The 20,714-nt window shown below is 32.8% G+C and overlaps 2 protein-coding genes across 3 annotated transcripts in view; one reads left to right on the forward strand and one right to left on the reverse strand.

Moving 5' to 3' along the window:
* Positions 1-2,003: 2,003 nt before the first annotated feature.
* Positions 2,004-16,088, forward strand: LOC132714649 (zinc finger protein 780B-like). 2 transcript variants are annotated; one of them, XR_009623588.1, is made up of 11 exons: positions 2,004-2,107; positions 4,917-5,121; positions 5,621-5,730; positions 6,555-6,705; positions 7,287-8,437; positions 8,853-9,029; positions 9,325-9,477; positions 10,619-10,752; positions 11,455-11,639; positions 12,319-15,470; positions 15,625-16,088. XR_009623588.1 is itself a non-coding variant. In XM_060697554.1 (10 exons), exons 2-10 carry the CDS (start codon positions 4,923-4,925, stop codon positions 12,591-12,593), a joined length of 2,535 nt encoding a protein of 844 aa, XP_060553537.1. In that variant the 5' UTR covers positions 2,004-2,107; positions 4,917-4,922; the 3' UTR covers positions 12,594-16,088. The 2 variants fall into 2 exon arrangements, 1 of the variants encoding a protein (XP_060553537.1); XM_060697554.1 differs by having other exon boundaries at positions 12,319-16,088.
* Positions 16,089-17,698: 1,610 nt separating this feature from the next.
* Positions 17,699-20,714, reverse strand: part of LOC132714651 (X-ray repair cross-complementing protein 5-like) — a 32,182-nt gene continuing 29,166 nt past the window's right edge. Inside the window, 2 exon segments of the mRNA XM_060697555.1 lie at positions 17,699-19,178; positions 20,312-20,442. Coding sequence (XP_060553538.1) covers positions 19,164-19,178; positions 20,312-20,442 — 146 coding nt within the window. The 3' untranslated portion in view covers positions 17,699-19,163.

Consider the following 20,714-nt stretch of genomic DNA (forward strand, 5'->3'; position numbering starts at 1 on the left):
GATTTTCAACATTGAGCTAACCGGACGGCTCTTGAAATGTACCGTGCTTCTGTTCCCCTTTTATGTCTTCTTGTAAGTCTGCCCAGATTCTAATAAACTCCCCAATCAGAATGAAGAGATTTTCAAATGTGTCTACATAAGATAACAACAGAACATATTGAGTGGTAATTAATGGAGCAATAATGTTCTAATATACATGTATATATAATTTATCATAATAGAAGCATTTTGAAAACATGTAAAAGCATTATACTAATATTAACATATGTAACGTGTATAAATGCAATGATCCTAAAAGTGCTGTAGTACCTTTCGTGTTTCATTCGCGTTGGACAATATTATACCCTTAAGAAAATTAAACTTTAGTGTGATGCTAGCAATGATTGTTGCTTTTTTCTACATTTATAAATATGTAACTGTCTACCATTTTGACATTCAAGCCTAATTTCCTTTCTCTTTAGTCGAAAACGTGATTTCTACATTCGTATTTTGGCGGGAATACAATATGTGGTTTAATTTATTGTTCCTCATGTTTTTATCCTATTTTCAAAACATATCTGGGATTGAGTCATCCGAATACAAATTTCGAGCCTGAAAGCAGGTTCAATGACTTAATTCAAGACTTAAAATACATACATTTAGGTGTGTAAATGTGTCCCTGCTTCCATCTAATAGCATTGCATCGCCCAGTTTCAGAAACTGCGCGAAGAAGTAAAGTTCATTAGAGTACAGTTTTTCTAATGACGGGGAGGTAACTGCCTGAAGATATGTTTGTTTAAGCTCTACCAAGGACCATTTTCTAATCTACAATTAAAAAAATAGATAAATAAACACCAACCTGACATATTATATCAACCTAAAATCGCTACCCGTGCCGTGTGTTTCTCTCCCTATCCCCACATCCCGAAGATGTGCTAGTTCTACGTGTTGAGAGAATTCAGCTAGTTTATGCCTACTCTTAATATATACATACATGAATGTATATCAATAAGCCAGTCTGGTAATTTTGTACCAAATGAGAAGAATACGTCTGTATCTAATGCGTATTTTTTTCCTTTTATCTCGTTTACTTGTACTAGTACAGCTACTGCTGCTGCCAATACTGGTGTTGCTATTGCTGCTGCTGTTGCTGCTATATGATTTCTGTCACTTCTGTCGCTACTGCTGTCACAAATACAAACAAACTGAAATACTGTCAAATGTAGAAAGGGTCTAATGCTCTTGAGGTGCACATTAAAATGCACTGGAAATGCACATGCAGTGCACACCAAGTGCATTTTGTGTAACCTCTGGTGTGAACTCAATTGTACACCAAATAATATACCACCACCACGAACACGAACACCACCTCTACCACTACAACTACTACTACATTTTTTTCTTCTTCTTCTTCTCCTTCTTCTTCAAAATACGGAACATAAATCTAATCTGGATTCAATTTGTCCAAACGAAGGTACAGTAGGGATAATGAACTTATTAGGCCTCCGTGGCCGAGTGGTTAGAGTCGTTGACTTGAGATCACAGGTCCCTCACCACTGTAGGTTCGATCCTCACTCGGGTCGAAATCTTTCATGTGAGGAAGCCATCCAGCTGGCTTACGGAAGGTCGGTGGTTCTACCCAGGTGCCCGCTCGTGCCTGAAATAATGCCCGGAGGGGCACCTGGGGTCTTCCTCTACCAATAAAGCTGGAAAAGATCGACGAAAAATCTCGGCGGGGCGCTCTAGGATGACCCGACATGAGTGTACGGTCGCCCATATGGGCTTTCCGGCGGCGACCTTAAATAAACGCATAAAAAAAAAATGGCCTAAAGCCATATTGTATTTCGTGTCTTCAATTGATAGGAGCTAGACTAACATTGTCTTAGAAAAGAGGAATAAACACTATAATTCTTACGTTGTTTTTCACTTTTGTTGGATAAGAAATTTCTTTCTTAGACGCTGTTGCGCAGTTGGACTAATTTTGCACAAAAAAATATTTGGTGGTGTTCAATCTTAAAAATGTTATGCAGGGGAGATAATAAAAAAAATGCAAAATTATGCTACAAGTATATACGTAATTCTCGTCGATTATTGTTGAATAACCAAAAGGTTTAACTGTTTTTAAAGGGTAATTATATAAAACAGTTTTTGTTGTTTCAATATATATTGTCCTAAATGACTTCGTCATGTCGCCTAAGTCGCTTGCCAATATTAGATATTGTGACATTATTCGGACAGACCAATTTTCGGTTACAAATTTATTTAAAAACTAACTTAAAATCTATGGACATTTCTCCTATTCATAACACTAATTATCAAATCACAATAACTAATTTTTTTTATCTGTGTATATATGATATTATTGTTGAACATACATTAGGCAAAAATTTGATCTTGAGTATGATAATGTTGACATCTGCTATACTTAAAGGTCTAGACATGTTTTACTAAGTACTGTCATACAAACTCACTAATACAGTTACACCTAATTGTTATTATAATTCAGGGACATCATAGGATAACTATATAGCTATCAATTATGAAAATTAAAGTTGCGGCAATCATCCGTTCATCGTTATAATTAGTTATTAGAAACAATAACAACGTTTTATTGCATTATATTGCACTATATTGCATTATATTGGCCTACGGCCTGGTCTCGGCCAAAAGTGTATTAAAAAAGACTCTAACTTTAGTTAAAGTGCTAAAATGCTTTTCAATTTGACTTAAAGTGGGAGAGTTCACATGTATGCTGCTATATTTTAACTCTGACAAGTTTGATTATGAACAGAAATCTACATGTATAATTATATACTTTTTACAGCAGTATGACATTAACAAAAAAGGGCCAACTTTTAATTGGACATTCTATAGGGGTCATTAATGTATACAAGAAAGAGGAGTCAAAGCACTAACTCCTGAAGGGCTCCAGAAGTAACCTGTACATCTTTAGAGAGGGATCCATATCCATATTATTCTCATATAATTCTGTAGTCTCAATATTTCAGCTGCATGACAGACCTATTTTACAAATTGATATTACATACATGTAGATCTATATCTGAGAATAAGGGGCATCATATATAACAAGAAGAATATCAGCCATAAATTTGGTAGATCAAGGGCCCTGTATTCATTATCTGATATGACAGTGACTTTTTTTTTCAAATTTCCAAACAACCTGTGGCTTTCTGAAGGGGAAAATATAGTGTGATAAATCAGAAAAGGGGTTAATAAAATTATGGAATTTACCCACACTTTTTTCATAAATTTTTTAATTTCAATTCAATTCTACATACAAGGTATACAGTAGAGGCTATCTATAGGGACAGCTTTCTGTCTTCTAGCTGATAAAAGTCAGCTGCTGTTAAGTTCTGGTTCTGGTGAAGAATGTGCACAGGGCATTTTAGGGGAAAATATTAGCATTTTCAGGGGAAAATATACCTATTTTGGGCTAGGGGAAACTGCCTTTATTCGGCTGTAAAATACAGGAAAAAAATCACTGTATGAATATATTTCATGTTAATTTTGTGAATGTACACAATAGTAAATTGTGATTATTGTCACGGTTTAAAACTGTTTACTATTTAGGGGAAAAAATAAGCGGCCAAATAGTTCATTTGGTTAAGGCGCAGTACGGTATTCCAAGGATCCATGGTTCAAGTCCCGGTCAGACTGCACATTTTTCTCACCCTGTAACATTTGGAGCCCAACATGGGACAGTGACTACATTTAGCTCAAAGTTTAATTTACATTGCTTTGTAACTCTGTGAAATTCTAAACGAATTTCAATATAGCAAAAAAGTATGTTACGGTTCAAAACTGTTCACTATTTAGGGGGAAAAATGTGTAAGCTGCAAAATAGCACAGTTAGTAAAGCTGTGGTATGGTATTCCAAGGGTCCCGAGTTCAAGGCTGCACATTTTTATCACCCTGTAACATTAGGATAGAGAAGACAAAGATGTGTATATTCTGTAAGATTCTTTTTTATATGCCCAAAAGAATTTCGGGCATATTATGTTATACCCCCTGGCGTCCGTCCGTCCGTCTGTCCGTTAGCAATTTGGTTTCCGGAGCATAACTTAAGTTCCATTTGGACCACAATATTCAAACTTCATAGAATGATTGTCCATATTGGGTAGAAGACCCCTATTGATTTTGGGGTCACAAGGTCAAAGGTCGAGGTCACTATGACCTTTAAACTGAAAACAGTTTCCGGAGCATAACTTGAGTCCCATATGGCCCACAGTGTTCAATCTTTATAGGATGATTGTCTATATTGGGTAGAAGACCCCTATTGATTTTGAGGTCAAATGTCAAAGTCACTATTACTTTAAAACTGAAAACAGTTTCTTGAGCATAACTTAAGTTCCATTTGCCCCACAGTGTTCAAACTTCATAGGATGATTGTCTATATTGGGCAGAAGACCCCTTTTGATTTTGGGGTCACAAGGTCAAAGGTCAAGGTCACTATTACTTTGAAATTGAAAACAGTTTCTTGAGCATAACTTAAGTTCCATTCAGTCCACAATATTCAAATTTCATAGGATGATTGTCCATATTAGGTAGAAGACCCCAATTGATTTTGGGGTCACAAGGTCAAAGGTCAAGGTCACTATTACTTTGAAATTAAAAACAGTTTCTTGGGCATAACTTAAGTTCCATTTGGACCACAATATTCAATTTTCATAGGGAGGATTGTTATTTGAAGGAGGTAATACTTTATTCAATTCCAATGTAATACAAATGCTTCATCTTTACTAAAAGAAATCACTTTCGGGCATATAATGCTCTGCCTAGCGGTGCTCTTGTTAATACATGTACCATTAGCATGAATTATCTTATATTTTTCTTTCACTCTGTTTCAGATACGTTTGAATAATTACATATATATATATATATATATATTCTAATTTCTCTTGTTTATCTTTTAACAGAGAGACATGTTGCTATTTGAGAGACACAACGAAGATTTACAACGGCACATGTACAAGTTGTACCAAGATGGTGACATGTGCGACCTTGAATTGTTTTCTCAAGATGGAGTCTCATACCGAGTTCATAGACTTGTTCTCACGGCATCATCTAAATATCTGTATAACCTTTGTATACAGTCCACTGATTTTACCAGTTTTCCTTTAAGTAAGTTACTTTAATAGTGTCGTCCCTACAGAGTAGAAGGGACATATAGCCTTAAGAATAACTTCTTTTTTCAGAGTAAAGGCCCTTTAAAGATTTATATTTTTAAAGTTTGTCTGGACTACTCTTATACAACTAATGCATTTTCAATGAAACTTTACAGGATTGATCTGTAGCTCAAGCACTTGCACATATAACACAGGTTTTGTGGTTGAACAATTTTGGGCTGAGTTACTGCCCTTCAATAAAAAATGTGTTTTGCAATATTAATGATTATTGTGTCTCCTGCTACACAGTACATTTAGCTGCAACATGAAATTGGCACATATGATCACTGATTGCTCTTGTATTTATTTTAGCTCAGATCCTCAAATAAAAAGTGTGCATTAGCAGGTATTCATTAACAGAGAAGATGACATGCTTTAACAGACATAATCATTTGAGCATGTTCTGTAAAATATAAGTGTAAAGTTTGACAATAATTATAATTTTCTAATGACAGATATTAAGGGTGATGTACTGCATGTTTTGCTGGAGTTTTGTTACACAGGCAAGTTATTCCTGACAGCAGAAAGATGGGCAGATCTACAGGAGGGTGCAGTTATATTACAGGTATTACCAGTAACATTTTTATTAGACCATATCCTCATCGGTCGAGCTGGTTAGATAATTACTGTAAAATCATTTTCTATGGGATTTATTTACATGAAGAAGCTATAAATCTGATTAAAGGGTCAGTGGTTCTGCTCATGTGTTGTTATAAGCCTGTGATTAATTCTGTGTCTTCCACCAAGAATTATGTTTCCAAAACAGTCAGAGTGACTCAAAACTTGTTTAGAAAGAAAAAAGAAACAAAGAGATGAATCTTGTTTTCAGGCCTTTGTCAGAAATCAAATATTTTGAAGTTGACTGAGAGCTTGTAGCAGTGGTGTCACACTTTGGTAAAGTTTTTGCATGCAAGTTGCTATCTCCAAAACTACTGAAGGGTATTGGTTGAAACTTCACACATTTGCTCTCTGAGATTATCAGACATGATGGGCACAGATCCCATAACTCTCTTTTACCTTTTTACAGAGTTATTTAGAGGCATCCATGGCTGAGTGGTTAGGACTGTTGACTTCAAACAGATTGCCCCTAAATGCTGTGGGTTTGAATCAGGACAGGGGTTTTGGATTCTTACATGTAAGTAAGCTATCCAGCTAGCTTACTGAACATCTGTGGTTCTGCTCAGATGCCAGTTCAAACCTGAAATAATGCACAGAAGGGCACCTGAGGTTTTCCTCCACCAGTAAAGCTGGAAAATCCCTATGTGACCTATACTTTGTGACATAAAACCCAAGAAAAATAACAAAAATAAACAGAGTTATGCGCCTTTTCTAACCATCAGGCACTGAATATATAGTTGAGCACACAGACAGCTCTTGTTATGTTTTCAGATGTACAATGTTCTTGAATTGCTGAGCAAACAAAAAGGTGGAACCAGTCACATAAATGAGAATATAGAAGTAGGGAACCAGTCACAGACTGGTGATTATCGTGTAGATAATAACAAGGACAATTCAGCTACTAGTCAATATAAACTTGAAGGTATATTACAATCATTGTATTAAAATTTATACAAGTAGATGAATGCAAAAGGCACAGTGTAAGGTCTGCTGAATTTTTTGTGCCATAACTTTGAAAGTGCATGATACAAAAAGTATTGTTTGGATTTTAAAAAAGAATACTGCCAAAATGCTTGTATAAAATAAATATGGTAATTAATTGCCTTAAAGCAAGTGGTGCATGCACATAATCATTGCTAAACGGATAAAACCTTACTTAAAATAGCAAAATAATATTCTGTTCCGAAACATTTTATTCTGTTTATGTACATTATTCATGTGTGATAAATAACAGAGACATTCCATGTTACAACTTTTTCGGGAATCAACCATATGATAATGGAACCAATGTAATTTTACTGTTGATCAATTTTATGAAATTATTTCATAAGATATAGCTTTATACCCATTAAGCTAAACGCTGTAATTTACAATAGAACTGAATGTTGTTATTTACACCAGAACTGAATGTTGTAAATTACACAAGAGCATACTCAGATTTATTTATCTGTACAACATTTAATAGGGTGAACATTGTTTAATTCTGAATTTTTACATTTATAGGTCAAACAAATATTGATGATAATGAAACACTTGAAGGAAACCAATCTAATCAAATTATTATTGTAAAAGAGGAGGTGCCCATGGTTAATGAGGAGGGTAATCCACAGGGTTCATCGTCTTATAACAATACTGAAAAGGTCAGAATCGCAAAATATAAAACTCGGTCATGCTCAAAAGTCAATGAAACTAAAAATGATGTAAAAGACGTTGAATATCTAGATGACCCTAATCACAGTAAAAGGTCAACAGCATTTACAGGGGTCAAAGGTCGTAGATCATCTTCAAAGGTTAACAGTAGTGATCCAGATTATGAACCCGAGATTAAAAAGGTTAAAATAATGAAAACTAGAGTGATCAAGACAAGAAGTAAAAAAAACTGTAAGGAAACAGAAAATGTTAAAATATTCAATGGATCTGATGAAAAAAGACAGATTTTTATAAGAATTAAAAATTCCAAGATTAAAAAGTCTGTTGGGTGCAACAGGAGGAAAAAGGCAGGCCGTAGTATAAATAGGAAAGTTTTTGTCCCTAAAGGTACAAGCAGAAGTTGTCCAGATTGTAGCAAGACCTTCATGTCCTCAGTTTTACTTCATAGACATCAATTATGTGTACATTTTACCAAAAACTGTTCTGGTTTACGGCATATTCATACCGTAAAATTATCAAAACATAGCTCTGATATTAGTAACTGTGAGATAGATAAAACCTTTCCTCCGCCACTTATGAAATTTAAATGTAGAGTATGTAATATTAGGTTTACGAAATATTGCCAGTTTACACTGCATCATCGTAAAAGACATAAAAACCTTACAAGACCGCTGGAGAGTTGGTTAAGATATTGTTCAGTTAAACTAGCTATGCAAAAATTACTTGTGCCATTTGCAAAGGATAGAAATTGTAATAGTGGTTTAGTAAGTACAACAAAGGGAAGTGGTAGGAAACAAAAGGAAAGGACATTTCAGTGTACGTATTGTAATAAAATGCTCCTAACACATTACACACTGGAGGCACACAAGAGGAATATGCACGGAGATATGGGGGGACGGGAAATAATACGTAGAGAGAAGATCGTGCCACCTGAGCCACTGTTTGTCTGTGCCGATTGTAATAAATCTAAAGGGACATTGCGGGCACTCAATCATCATTTACAGGTAAAAGTCATATTGCTATATGTATTAGGTAGTACAAAATAACATGATATGATGAAAATATCACAAACCGACATAGTTTATCAAAACATGTTTCATTTTAATATGCTTCATCAGTTGATATGATACATGTAAGTAACAAAGGAAATGACGGAAACATACCAAACAGACGTCAATGTTAAAAGATGCCACATTTGGCGTGTAAAAGATAGGTTATAAAATAAATCGTCTATAACATTAATAAAATATTGTAACATGGGGGTTTTTATTAAATAAGAATATGTTACAAAGGTCTGTAAAAGAAGTTACATAGTAAATGTTACCTTTGGAAATTTAACCAGATTCATAATCATGATGAAGTCCATGGCTAATAGTTGATTATTGCTTGAAAAATTAAGTTTTCTGCAATCTCTTTTAGCTTCAACACAAGTACAGCTCTAGTGAAGCAAACAGTATACAGCACTGGCTGCCAGCCAGTCTACCATGTGAACACTGTGAGTACAAGACACGGGATCTACAGATAATGAAAACACATGTGACTGAGGCACACCCGTTTGTAAAATACCAGTGTACGGAATGTTCCCTCACATTTAAGGTAAACAAATTTACAGGCTTGTTTTGTTAGTTGTGCTATTTTAAATAATGTTGCATTTTTGACAATGCAGGACAAGCTTACCTATGAAATGATCTACTTAAAAGTTAGTCTGATAGCTTCCTCACATGAAAGAATCCAAAGGTGGTGCTGGGATTCAAACCCACAGCGGTGCATGAGTGTCAAGTGGTTTGAAGTCAATGACCTTAACCAATCGGTCACAGACACCCCTATTATATACTTGATCTTTTTATGATAATATATGTACGTACATATACATTTTTGTATATGTTTCTAGGTTCTTCTGCTAATGAAGCGTCATAGATTTAGTTGTCACGTGATAGGAAAATATAACTTCCACTGTCAGCACTGCGAGAAGTCATTTAAGAAAGGATCTATGCTGAGAAAACATGAGTACTTTAAACATGGTATTGAGCACGATGATGTGAAGGTATGTATATGTGTGTATAATGTCACTAATTATGAATTCAATTTATCTGTAGATAGTATTACTGTAATAATAATCTGTAGATAGTATTACTGTAATAATAATTATGAATGGAGATGCTAAAATCCAGCACAAATATTTTAAACTACATTGTATATGTATACATATTGCATAATACACTGCATGTTTGTAATGTTGATTTAATCACACAATTGAGATGGTTATATATATGGCTGGTGCAAATATTTTCATAAAGTTTTTGTCTTTTCCAAAGCAATACTGATGTGCATTATTAAAAATTTGTTATAAAAACTTGAAACAGATTAAATGGTCATATATAAACAATCTTTTGCTATATATCCTTGTGAAACCATTCTTACTTGGCGAAATAACCTGTCAGATATATACAATATCTAGACCTAGGTGGCAAGATAGCTCAGATGGTTACACCACAGACTGTCACTCCTGAGGTTCCGGGTTCGATCCTGGGTAACACCCTTGAGATTTTGCAGAAACACCTTCAGTGTTTCCCACCTACCTAAAGGTTAACTGGTACTAAACCTAGATAATCCTTGCATGTATAAGTGCTATACACTTGGCATGTAAAAGAACCAAGAGGTCTATTCAATAAGAGCTAGGGACTCATTCCCGGATTCCCTTATATCTCATAACTGTCTCTGGAGTCTGCTGAAGTAAGGACCCTACTGGCAATAAGTCCTTGTCCCCCCAGTCTAAAGAAATTCATTCATTCATTCAAATGGTCATAATTTGTTATAGAATCTGTGGCATAAAATGTATCTATGACAATAATGCCTAATGATTAACAATATTGTCAAATATAACCATTTTGACCTGTTATATTTATATATATATTCAACCATAATGTAAGCCATTATGCTGCCATTCCAGATCTCACTTATAAACAACATTTAATGTAAGAGGAAATAAATCGTGACTAATCCAATATGACATTTCAAGACTTATATGATTTCCAAATGTGTCACATATTGTAGCAGTTCAATGTAAAGTAACCATTTAATAACATGTTAATAGCTTCATAGTGACATATTGTCTAAGATAAGAGCATCTCATAATGTTTTTTATCTCAGCTGGCATAATCGTAATTTATATATTTTCATTTTAGATTTTTTTCTGCAAGCACCCAGGTTGTACGTACAAGACGTATGCATCAACAGCCATAAAACTTCACCAGAATAAACATGTGACAGAGAAATTATTCCCATGTGAATACTGTGGACTTAAACTCAAAACCAAATTGTAAGTTTTGTTGACGAGGTACTTTCAGTGATTTTTTACCTTAGATAATAGTGGTCAATAAAAGGCATCTTTCCAATTGAAATTTGTTTAAGATCATTCAGTTTTCCCAAAAATATGAACTTAAATTAGCTTTTTACGTCCCAAGTTAGCATTTTATGTGATAATTTTCCACGAAAGCATGAGGCTTAGACTGAATTTTTCCCAAATGATTGAGAGAAGAAAAAAACATTAATTTTTTACTATGATAATTATTTTATAATTCTCCAAATGGTATAATGTCATGTGTTTATGGCACCAGTATACATGTAGAGTAAAGTAGTTGCCAAGTGTAATTCTTTATGAAAGCCTCAAATGGTATAATGTCATGTGTTTATGGCATTAGTATAGAGTAAAGCAGTTTTTATATCCATGCAGATAACAAAATCTCTGATTCTATAACCTGCTTAAGGCAACTTTATCTGCACATTTAACCAGTGTAGACCTAGGTCAACTCTGGCACTTTGGTACCATGGTGGATACTGTTGGCTATTCAGTCAGTACATCTTTAGTCGAAAAATGGTAAGTGTGAAAGGAACAAATCAAAATTTAAAGCAGTGAAAGTATGTTAGCGTAAAGGTAAGCATTCCAATGTATGCCAAACATTTAATTTAATTGTGTTAACCTGTACTGTTATACAGATATGACTAATTATAATATTTTCAGGATTCATGAAAAGCATGTGGCAAAGATGCATCTTGGGATACGTCCATTTTTGTGTCAGGTGTGCGGTTTGAATTTTGGAGAGAAACACGAACTTCAGTCACATATAACAAACAAACACTCCAATGAGAGAAATTATCAGTGCCAGTTCTGTTCGTACCGTACAGCTGTGAAGGCAACTTTTTTTAGTAAGTTTTGACTTACCAGTATTAAACTTAATGTATTGTAGATCTGTATAAAATTAGTTTGGCTATTCAAATAATATGGAGAGATATTTTTGATTTTTCTGACCCTGGCATCGGTGTCACACTTTGATTAAGTTTTTGCATGGAAGTTAGTTATCTCCAAAACTACTGAAGGGAACGGATTGAAATATTATTCACACATGTATTTGAGAGTATAAATAAAAAGGTCACAATCCATAGCCTGTACCTCTAACTTAGAATTTAATAGAATGGTGGCACTTTTTGAACTTATAAAATTCTACATAATTCTACATTATGCAGGCTCTTGCTTTACTATCAAGCACTGAAAATAGTCGAGCGTGTTGTCCTACAAACGGCTCTTGCTTTATTTTATATTTATACACTATTCGCAGTTTAAATTGACATGTTATTTTCAACACTTTTTTTGTTCATGTAAAACTTTTTATGCCCCCACTTAAGGGGTGATATAGATTTGCTCTTGCCTATCCATCCTGCTCTCCTGCTGTTTAGTCTGTAGACAGTGGAATGTTGAAAATCTTTGCTTTTTGGACACATTTTTAGTTACTTACTTATTAGAAAAATCCTTCATTTAAGTTAACATACATAAGGAGGCATGGTGTTTTAATATCCTTTTAAGAATTGGTACAATTTTCTATTTCAGCTCATGTTTTCAACGTGCATAAGGTTCGGGCCGAGGAAGACAAGAGAGAACTTTTCTCATGCCCGCATTGTCCATTCACGTCCATCCTCAAATATCGATACCAGACCCATCTCAATGGACACACAAACACCCGTAACTATGAGTGCAAACTTTGCTCGAAAACGTTTGTATCAGCTAATACATTACGATCTCACAAACAATGGGTGCATTCTGATAAGGTATACTCTTGTTCCCAGTGTGATTATCAGACGAAAACTTCGCAAAAAATTGAATGAACATATCCGAGTCCAGCACCAGTTGCAAGGCTTCAAACCGTATAAATGCCCGTATTGCGAGTTCCGGTGCGCTACCGGAGGTAACACTAGGAAACATGTGAAACAAGTACATAAAGGTCAAGAGGTGACCTATGTAAGGGATGATGATTTATTGGCTGCAGCACGAATGGCTCGAGCCTCGGGACATTATGCCTCGTTACTCAACACTTTGTCATCGGTGCATCTAACACGTGAAGTGAGTGAAGATGAAAGATCAGAACTCTCAGAAAATATTCTCCACATAGCCTTATAGTTATATGTTTTATATACATTACAGTTACTGTTGTTTTTATTGGGAAATTGTATTCAACTTAGGTGGTTTTTAATAGGCCAGGATCTCATAGAGCGCTGAAGCAACAAGGCTTAAGGTTATAAAACTGTCTCAAATCTTATGATTTTCATTGGTCGGTGCTCTTTCTTAGCAAGTTTCAGACCAATCAAATGCCTGAGATCTGGGTTCCATTATGGTGAAATACATGAGAGACAGTTAAAAATACTAGGTAAAGATATTCTTACAATCTTTAATTGTAAACATGTTCATCTTTGTATTTTTGTGGCATTAATATTTGGAGATTATGGAGGAGTCTATGAACCTTATTGGGTGTCTGACATGTGAAGTTAGTGAAAATGAATGGTTAGAATTCTCAGATAATATTCTCCACATAGCCTTATCATTGATATGTTTTTATATACATAAATTATGTGGTTGTAAGAAAGTTTGTTGTTAGTAGATAAATATTGTGAATTTATTGGGAAAAATAATCTATGCTTATATGTTATTATATTTTTAAAATTTATACATTGATGATTTAAGTTTTCAAACCACAAGGGGGATTACCCTAGTGGTTTTTTTTACTGTATAAATGGTTAAGTTAGCGACACAGAAATATTGGCAAATTGTGCAAATTGATGAAAATCGCTTACATTTCATTTAGAGTAAATATAAACCAACTGGTCGCTAAATTCTACTTTTATTTTCTTGGAATAAATGTTAGTGACAATATTTTTTTCTTTTTAATACTTTTTCAAAATTTTCATAAAAATTAGCATGAATCTGGAGGCATGCTGCTTTAAAAGACAAGTTGATTTTTATACTGAATTATAATCAGTGTGGTTCTTGGTCTTACATTTCATTTGTTTATATATTGATATTGTTAAGGATAAGTAAAATCATGTTTTAAAATACTGTAGTGTTCAACCCATTGATGAGTGTTTCTTATGACTATCAAATAAAATAGTGTTATCACAATAGAAATTGCATATTTATCACATTTTAATTTATAGTTGAATCTCTTAATTTTACGATTAAGTGATTATCAGATTTAAGCCATGAAAAATTCAACTCTAGCACAGTTTTGATATATTTATTTTAGAAATACTTATTCATTTGTTTTTATAACATATTCTTTTGTATGATTTTTTGTCATTGTTTTTAATCAGGTAATGGCAATTTAAACTTAAATATTTGTTTTCTCTTTCTTACCAATTAGTGGTAGTTTTTATGTCAATACTATTTTTTTATTCTTTTTATTTTTTTATCAAAAAGTGGCAGTTTTAATGTTAATATAAAGAGAATGCGGAGGGTGTTATTTCAGTTCAAGGGTTGCTAATATGCACTTTATTACCCTGAGAGATATGTTAATTTTTGATTATACCAAACCAACATTTTAATGTAATTTTTACCGCTATGCATACATTTTTTTATCAAGGGAGAGAACTAGAAATACGTTTCCTTAAGTCTATATAGATTACTCTCCCCTGGGGAATATTACAAAGGTGATGTTCATTTCCAGGATGAGAGATCAAAATAACACCATGTGACGTCACATTAGGCTGTAGGGAGTTTATGTGAGGTAAAATAATATTATTTTAAAGTATGCCTACAGTCCTATTTTAAGTGTTACATCAATAAGTTAATTGTATAAATTCTGCAAACTTTGTGAAGTTCTAACATAAGTCATGTTGAGCTATAATGACTACCTGATGTAAACTGATCATAAGTGTGTCAATCAAATGATTTCTATTCAATTTTATATACTAGTATTTAAAAATTTAAGTGTTGACAATACTTTTTGCGTTGTCTTGTCATAAACTAGCTAGATCTGTATAATGAAAGTTAGAAAAGTTTGCTAGATTTTCTCCCCCCCCCCATCCCCCCGTCTGTGATTTACTCCAATAAATGCTGTAGTTACTTAATATTTTCATAATTTACTAACAGAAGGTGCATTTGTCTCAATTGTATTGTGTTTAATTTCATTTCATATTTCTTGTAAAAATACTTAATTATGCACCTTGTCAGATTTTTCATAAAAACTTACACCTGCTTATAAATGATTGGCTAATTTTGTCAAGTGTTTGGCTAATTATATCATGTGTTTGGTAAATTATATCATAATGGTTTTCAAATTCTTGCCAATGTATGGCTAATGACTTGTGTTTCTCTAATTCTATATGTTGAGTAAAATTCTTACTCATAGATGTTACATTCTGATTTAATTGTGGGGTATACAGTTGGCCTGCTCTAGCATGATTGAATTATTCTTTGAAATGAAAAGCTTATTAAAGCGTAATGTTTTGGTGATATCGAATTATCCCAAATGTCAATATTTTTTTAAACTGACCAATCAAATTACTCAAAATTTTAAGTTTTTTAAACTGTCATATCAAATTACTCCAAATGTCAAGTTTTTAAACTGACCAATCAAATTACTCCAAATGTCAAGTTTTTAAACTGACCAATCAAATTACTCCAAATGTCAAGTTTTTAAACTGACCAATCAAGTTACTCCAAATGTCAAGTTTTTTAAACTGACCAATCAAATTACTCCAAATGTCAAGGTTTTTTAATTGTTTTATCAAATGTATCCAAATGTCAAGTTTGTTTTTTAACTGTTGCATCAAATTACTTCAAATATAAAGTTCTTTAAACTGACCAATCAAATTACTCCAAATGTCAAGTTAACTGACCAATCAAATTACTCCATATGTCAAGTTTTTAAACTGACCAATATAGAAATAATTTTATATTTAGTAATACAATTCTTTATTCAAAACTGTTGGCTGTTTAATTTCTTGTTAATTATTGTACATATTTCTTATGCTTATTGTTTATAATAAATTTATGTTAAATATATTATGTTATATAATATATAGCTTTATATATTATGTAAGATGTTTTAAAGTTTATTTTAGCTGGATCATGTTTAAATATTGAAGTGTATCAGAACTAGCAGTTCTGCTGTGAAATTTCTTTAAGAATTTTGTCATTTTTATGCCATAATTTGCTTTTGTTATAATTCAGCATAAAATTATGGTTATGTAAAGTTTTAGTTGATGTAATAAAGTATGTTACTGTTCAGTTAGGTATAAAATGTTAAAATATATTGCCCGATATTGTTCACCATGTTGTTATTCAAAGTCAAATGAATATTGTTAATAAAATTTGTTTGGTTCTTGTTCACGTAGTTTTTATATATCTCTTATACACATTTTTACACAGTGACTAAAGGACTTAAGACTTTCTGTGAAGCCAATATTTTTTACATTGGGAGGTCAACTTACAGTTTAATGACAAGAGGTTTTAAGAGCATGTGGCTGAAGTATTTTCGTAGACAAACAGATTTCTAGTTAATTGTTTTATTAGTCTCTTAATGGTGGTACTTCTAGTTTGCCAAACTATTAGGCCTCGCATTGAAGTTAAGAAGACTTGTATCCAACCATATGCAGGGCTGCTATTGTTAGCCAATCAAGTGTTGTTGTTTACTTCATATCATCAACTATAGATGTATTACAGCACTATCAGGGATACTGGGCTAGAAAAGGTCACATTTTTCTTTTCAATGATATATGCAGTAATTGGTTTGACATTTGATATCAAAGCTGCATAATTTTCAATTCTAACACTATCGGAATTTTTTGTATATAAACAAAGAAGGCCCGAAGCGTGCATTATTCTACAACAATGCAATCGCAGTTCTTATTATCGCCCTATGTATTTTCACATTGAGGGCGCCATTTTGTTTGAAAAATGTGATAAATAAAAACAATTTTTTGTTGAATTTTGTTGTGAAAACTATCAGGAATGAAAGAAAATGGTCTAACTAAGAAAATGAATCCGAACACCAATATCTTTAATTCAGTCGTTAACGCTGTACAGACGTTCAAAGTGTTGTTTACGCGACGTCACAATGTAGCGCCAAATAGCACGTGCAAAACAATCATAATCAAGTACACTATTTAAATGTCGCAAACGAGTTAAGTTTTACATTTATTACACTTTTAATAATTTGTATTTTGCTTGGAAAATAATAGACGGAAATAAAATAAACAAAGTTTTATCAACGTTTTCAAAATTCGTTATTCTCAAAATGTTTCTACACATGGTAGATTTAACGACAGGTTTTTTCAACCCACTGGAACAGCCTTTTAAGAACGTTTCTATTGGAAACTCTGAGGCGAAACCAAACATAGAGTCCAACTTTATAATTATATTTTTTCTTGATGTGTTAGAATGGAAATAGATATTAATTCTTCGTGCATTATTGTATAATAACGCACGTTTTTCCTTCAAATGCTTTGTAATTAATCACTCAGGCCTATGGGCCTTCGTGATTATATTACCACACATTTGAACTCAAACCGTGCATTATTCTACAATGCACTCAGAATTGATATCTATTTCCTAAATAATACATTAATGCAAAATGGGCATTGCACTTTTGTTGAAGATTTTTAGGAAATTTTCACTGTACAAGTCTATGTAAATTAAGTGACTCCAATTAAGATTGGGGCCGGTTTTTTTTACTCCCAGTATAATAAAGTCTATTATTAACTCCTGTGACCTACTTTTGCATTAGGTTGGCACCATTTATTTTCATTTTGTAGAGGCTCACCTAAGTATCATTCCTGTGAAGTTTGGTCAAAATCCATCATGGTTTAGGAAGGAGATGATTTTTATGGAAGTTGTGGACAACAGAAGACTTCCAACTACAGACCAACTGCTATCACAAAAGCTCATTTATTAGCACCAATTGCTCAGGTGAGCTAAAAATAAACAACAATTATAGTTCAACTTCTATATTTATTAAAATTCACTAACAAAATAGAAAAAAATACTGACATGAGAGTTATATAATTTTAATAATTGTTCATGAAAAAAGGAACAATTTTTTCATGTGGAGAAAAAAAATCAAAAGATGCGTGTATTTCTACTAAACAACTAAAAGAAAATTTAATGCATGAATGTATATGTGCAAGTTGTGTAAATTTATAACAATTTATCTAAAGACTGTGAGACTATAACCCACAGAGGCAGACATCTTAACCAGTTGGTCGATAGTATATGCTTTATGAGGGTCCACCTGCCCTTTCAGTTACCAAGAGTACGTACACCAGACATGTCACCAGTCATGATCTTGATACCTTTACCATAAGTTCACCGTTCTCCTTTATTGCAGCAATGTTGCCTTTATCTAGTGTTTAGTCAGTATAATTAATGTAAATAGATGAAATATTGCATTACATACATGTAAAAATCTTTGCACATACAAAACATGAAAAAATTTAACAAGTTTTATTCTGCTGTTTGTATGTGTGTATCATAAATGAATAAGACAGCCGAATCAAAATGAAATTTGCAACCACCTTATCCTTCAAAAAACAAACTACTTCTATTAATTTCAATAAACAAGAAATGTATTGAAAAGCACATCAAAGTACTCTAACTGCTTGGCAAATGTGACTTTGTTTCAATTTTTTTTCTTTTCTTTTTTTTTTTTACTTTATAGCTGTAGAAAAGTATTACTTTACTTTGATTTTATCCAGTTTGTCATTAATAAAGTGCTTGGCAGTTACAAATGTTCCTTGATAATGAACCAATAACTCACTTATTTACACAACATCACAAGTTATTTCCATCACATTCATCAATGATAAACAAAGAAAATAATGTAGTTGAAAATTAGTAAAAATGCTAAGATAAGCAATCATTTGACATGAAATCATAAAAAGAATTATATCAAAATATCTATTTTTCTACAACTAAAAGAACAAAAAAAATAATTGAGGAAATTTCACATTTTTTGAGTAACTTAATCAATAGAGGTGGAGAATATTCATCACTAGATTTTGTTTGTTTGTTTGATTGAGTTTTATGTCCCACTGACACATTATAGTCGTTCCAGCTTTACTGGTGGAGGAAGACCTCAGGTGCCTTCCTCTAGATTTTGTAAAACCAATGAGAAACTCAGAATTTTACAACACTGTTTTTTTTTAAATCTCCCAGGCAATTAATGTCTCAAGATGTTTTGTACGTTTCTCGTCTTTTTGAATATGACATTTATGATAATTCATAATAACCATCAACTATTAAACAGACTTTCTGTTTTATATTACATACTTGAAAAGTAACATAAATTTTTGAAGGCTTCTTTCTATACATGTACATTGTATATAACTATTGTAAGTCAAGAGATCAACTATAAAAATCTTTTACAAGTTCCAACGATCAAAATGGCAGTTATCACCCCTTCTTTATAATTCATCAAGCTGAAAAAGAATACAACAAAAAGGAATTAATGACCAACTTTCAATACTTTAAGTTCAAGAAGTCAAAAGGAAATAAGATATCAATCTGCATGCCTCATATATTTATCTATAGAGTTCCAGGTAATTTTTGGGCACACGTTTTTACAAAATATATTATGTTACAAACAAATTTATGTATACAATAGGTAAAGGTTGTCTTAATTACTGTAATGCTTTTCATCAGCTAATATTGTATTAAAATCGATCATTTCCGGAACCTTATTTTTTACAATTTTCGTTATTCAATAATTTTTAAACCCTTTATAACCAGAATTTAGTACAGAATGATAAAGGATGTGTGAATGGAAATAATCTAAAGCCCAAGATTTTGAAAAAATAACGTTCCAGAAATAACCGATTTGCTACAAAATTGGCCGATATTATAATTTTTGGCTGGAAAGCTTTACGGTGGAGGAAGCCCTCAGTTGGCAATCTGTGTATTATTTCATGCATGAACAGGAACTCAAAGTAATACCACTGACCTTCCGTAAGCTAGCTGGATAATCTTCCTCATATGCTTAAACTGTTTGAGTTAGGGTAAGTCTTCCTTAATTACAAAACCAACAAAACCAGAATGAACTGGCCTATGTACAGCACTCATTCTTATACACTACGAGTGTATATAATAGAGCTGTCATTGATTCAGTGCAAAGCATATCAACGATATATCGATATCAGATGTCTAAAATCAACTATACACCGATATATCGATAATAACCTATAATTACTTGTCTGTCATTCACTTTCATACCTCTTTAAATGAATTCAGTTAAAAACATGTTCTGTACAGTGTATTGTCCACTGCATATTTTTTCCAGACAATATTTTTTGTCACCATTGCTATGAAATATTTTCACTATATAACAAAAGCATAACATTAGACATAAATAAATGTTCTGTATATGTTTTGGGTGATTTTCTTATAATTTCTAGACATTTAATTAATTAGTCAAAAGTATCGATTTTTTGAAATGTGTATCGATTATTGATTGGCAAAAAAATATCAACGATACATCGATATTGTCACTATCGATGACAGCTCTAGTATATAATGAAATCACCAAGCAGAAACAAACTGACAAAGTTTTACTAACCAGGTCTTCAGCAGAGTCATCTTCCATTGGTTGTTCTGGTTTCTGGGACTCCTCCCCCTCATTAAACTTTTTAACATCATCTTCAGATGCACCGTCCTCACATTCCATCTTGGAGATCAAACCCTGCTTGTCTTTATATAAAGAAACAAGTTAATATCTCAATAAATCAATTACTGTAGAACTTTGGTAAAGTGGAAGTTGAAGGGATTTTCGTAAAAACTTCAGACACAGTAAGACTTTGACTCAAGAATCCCTTGCAATTTAATGAAAAATTTTATAAGCTAATTTTAAAAGGTGTTACAAAAGGAATTAAACCGGCTTATAGTAAATATATCCATTGATTATCACAGACCACGAAAAAAACAACTTTGATACAAGTAACATCGAAAACTTTGACACATAA

Source organism: Ruditapes philippinarum, unplaced genomic scaffold (assembly GCF_026571515.1).
Source record: "Ruditapes philippinarum isolate M1 unplaced genomic scaffold, ASM2657151v2 ctg5755_1_1_1_1, whole genome shotgun sequence".
Lineage (NCBI taxonomy): Eukaryota > Metazoa > Mollusca > Bivalvia > Venerida > Veneridae > Ruditapes > Ruditapes philippinarum.